General features: G+C 33.0%; 1 protein-coding gene across 1 annotated transcript; it reads left to right on the top strand.

The window, feature by feature from the left end:
* The first annotated feature begins 1228 nt into the window (after positions 1–1228).
* LOC107676003 (cornifelin homolog B-like) lies at positions 1229–2050 on the top strand. Its single transcript, XM_016470517.1, has 3 exons — positions 1229–1329; positions 1440–1627; positions 1705–2050. Exons 1-3 carry the CDS (start codon positions 1236–1238, stop codon positions 1963–1965), a joined length of 543 nt encoding a protein of 180 aa, XP_016326003.1. The 5' UTR covers positions 1229–1235; the 3' UTR covers positions 1966–2050.
* The last annotated feature ends 719 nt before the right edge of the window (positions 2051–2769 follow it).

The raw sequence follows: 2769 nt of genomic DNA on the forward strand, positions 1-2769 counted from the left end.
TTTAATTTGACAAAGGTTGGAAAAACAGGTGAGAACTTTTAGATTTTTTTAATTTATTTATTATTTATTTTTTTAGAATTTTAAAGTTTCCTCTTTTGAAATGTTTGTCTACTACTCGGATGCTAAATTGTCTATTTATTATATTTGTGTACACTATTAATTAGTTAATGCTCTTTTTGTAAATTACTTTGCAAACCTGAACACAAAACTATTTATATGATTGTGTGCACCCTGAACATGAATTATGGGTGAAATGTGAAAACCATATATTAGTCACAACAGACTCATCTGTAAATCATCTGTAAGTACAATGGATATGAAATAAATTATTTTAATTTAGGAATGTACACAGAGTGTGTATACAATTAAATTTTCTTTGTAATTCTGTAGCATTGTACAATGCTGGATTTTATATTCTTTTGAATTTAAAAAATCTAATAATTAAACATTATTCTGATCACTACAACAAATGATTGATAGAACGATATTCATTCATTTGGAAATTTGACAATAGATAAATAGATTACAGTTATTTATTTTGTGGTTATTATCTTTGTTGTACATTCATATACATTCACTGTCCTCACACGCCTTAAAAAAACGTTGTAGTTATACATCAGAGTAAAGGTCTTATTTTTTATAGTTATTTTTGAACTATGAAAAACTTAAAGTGTGCATAAAATATTTGGGTCAGCTAGTGGAAACTGTTTTAAACACGTTGCTAACAAAGATTTCTGGATCTAAGTTGACTTTAGTTTCCAAAGTTGAATTACTTTCAACCTTCATAAAACATACATCAACAGTATTTCCTCAAATGTTGTCCAACTCTGAACTTGCCAAACAGGGTTGTTAGAACTGTTTAGAACAGTTTCATTCTATGCAATGTATGCATGCATGCTTTTGAATTTGCATACAACTAGAATTCCTTGCATTACTAAACTCAATTCAATAGACGGTCCATAATTCATTAGATTATACAAAATGTAACAACATTCTTTAAATTCCTTTAGCTTTCTTAAGTAAACTCAATCATTTTAGTTGGGTCTTCACCAAAAATGGCTTGTAATACGATATCTTGTTTTTCTTTTTCTTAAGTGTGATCATCAGTGCAGAAGTTCAGTTTACAGTGCCGGTTTTCAGTAACCATTTACTTAGCTTTGAGTATTTTAATCAGAGAGTAGTTTAAAATAACATATATCACTAGGATCAGGGAAACCTTAATAGATAAAGTCATTATGGCGACTGTAGTTGTGCAGCAGCCTCTCGGCAAGGCTGGGATGGAAGCTTGGAATTCAGGAATATGTGACTGTTGTGAGGACTTGAATTCTTGTAAGTATGCTTGAAGGCCTTATAATAAATATTACAGATCCATTTTTTTTTTACTGTTCATTAGAATTAGATGCAAATTATATCACATTATGTGCATTTTTGGTCCTCAGGCTGCTATGCATACTGGTGCTTTCCTTGCTTTACCTGCTCCACCACAGGAAATTTTGGAGAGAGCACTTGTCTCCCTCTGTTGGACATATTCGGCCCAGCTCTCATGGCCGCATTTGGAATTGGACTATGTGTTCCGCCTGTGGGTCTGGCAATGAGGGTGGCAGTTCGCTACAAGTATCATATTGGGGTGAGTTTTTCCTGTCCCTCTACCGATACAAGAAAGAGGGCCGCAAAACAATCATTTGTTTGTATGTGTTGCAACAGGGCAGTCTTTGTGAGGACATCATGGTGACTTGCTGTTGTATCTGGTGTTCTTGGTGTCAGATGAGTAGAGAAATCAAAGCACGCAAAAAAGTTGTCAGAATATTGCAAAGAAATCCCATGATTCAACCAGTTCCAATGGCAGTCAACCCACAACTTGTCACTATGCAGCAGCCGAGAGTGATCGGCGCCGCACCAGTAGGAGCTGGTCCTGCAGTCCAGATGGGCCCAATTAAGACTGGTGTCCCGCCTTTTGCTATGTAGAAGTTCACTGCAGGTCTGCCACACAAGTGATCCATATAGCTAACCTGTTTAATCAATATAAATGATTTTGTGTGAATGGAATGAATTGGGTGCATTTGGAAAATATGTTTATATTGTTTACCTTATAGGTTTTGTTTTTTTTTCTTGTTTGATTTATGGAATCAGACTTATTCAAATTATTATTTTTTAATGATTTAATAAAAACTGAGATTGTTCTAGAAGTCTTGTTTTCTTCAACAATGATGATTCTTGACTTTGTCTGTTAATAACTTTGAGTCTTACATAGCAGATGTGAGCACAACTTTGAAGAAAACTGATGAACTGTGTACAGGCATAAATGGATAAATACAGTTATATGCGGCTTTCACGTTTACAGTGTGCAGTGTGCTTCAAAAATGGAAATAGGATGAGATTTGTAAAAAAAAAAAAAGCATTTAATTGTAATTGAAGTGGTTGTATGTAGTATATAGACAAATTACTTTACAATTTAAATGTGTTTGTGTTTGCAATTCAACAGTTAATAACATTATGGCACAGATATTTCGCATATCATGGTGGACAGGAAAACTTTGGGCTAAGAATTATTTTACAATAAAATTATTTTGCCAAATAGAAGCTAAACTCTACATTACAGTTTACATACAATGGTCATTAAATGTTAATTAAAAATGATTTATTGTTCTTATACTGTTATGTTTTGGACACTATCATTTAATATCATTTTTCATTGAAGTATATGAGTGTACATGTGGAACAGTGCAATTTTCTGTCTCTTTTGTAGAATTCAATGAGAAAGAAGTGGAG

This window comes from Sinocyclocheilus anshuiensis, unplaced genomic scaffold, assembly GCF_001515605.1.
Source record: "Sinocyclocheilus anshuiensis isolate Anshui unplaced genomic scaffold, SAMN03320099.WGS_v1.1 scaffold2012, whole genome shotgun sequence".
In the NCBI taxonomy this organism is placed as follows: Eukaryota; Metazoa; Chordata; class Actinopteri; order Cypriniformes; family Cyprinidae; genus Sinocyclocheilus; species Sinocyclocheilus anshuiensis.

Excerpts from the sequence above, each read along its gene's own strand:
- LOC107676003 (XM_016470517.1), top strand. The coding sequence starts at position 1,236 with ATGGCGACTGTAGTTGTGCAGCAGCCTCTCGGCAAGGCTGGGATGGAA. Across the intron at positions 1,330-1,439 it reads TTGTGAGGACTTGAATTCTT|GCTGCTATGCATACTGGTGC; the intron begins GTAAGTATGCTT and ends TTTGGTCCTCAG. Across the intron at positions 1,628-1,704 it reads GCTACAAGTATCATATTGGG|GGCAGTCTTTGTGAGGACAT; the intron begins GTGAGTTTTTCC and ends GTGTTGCAACAG.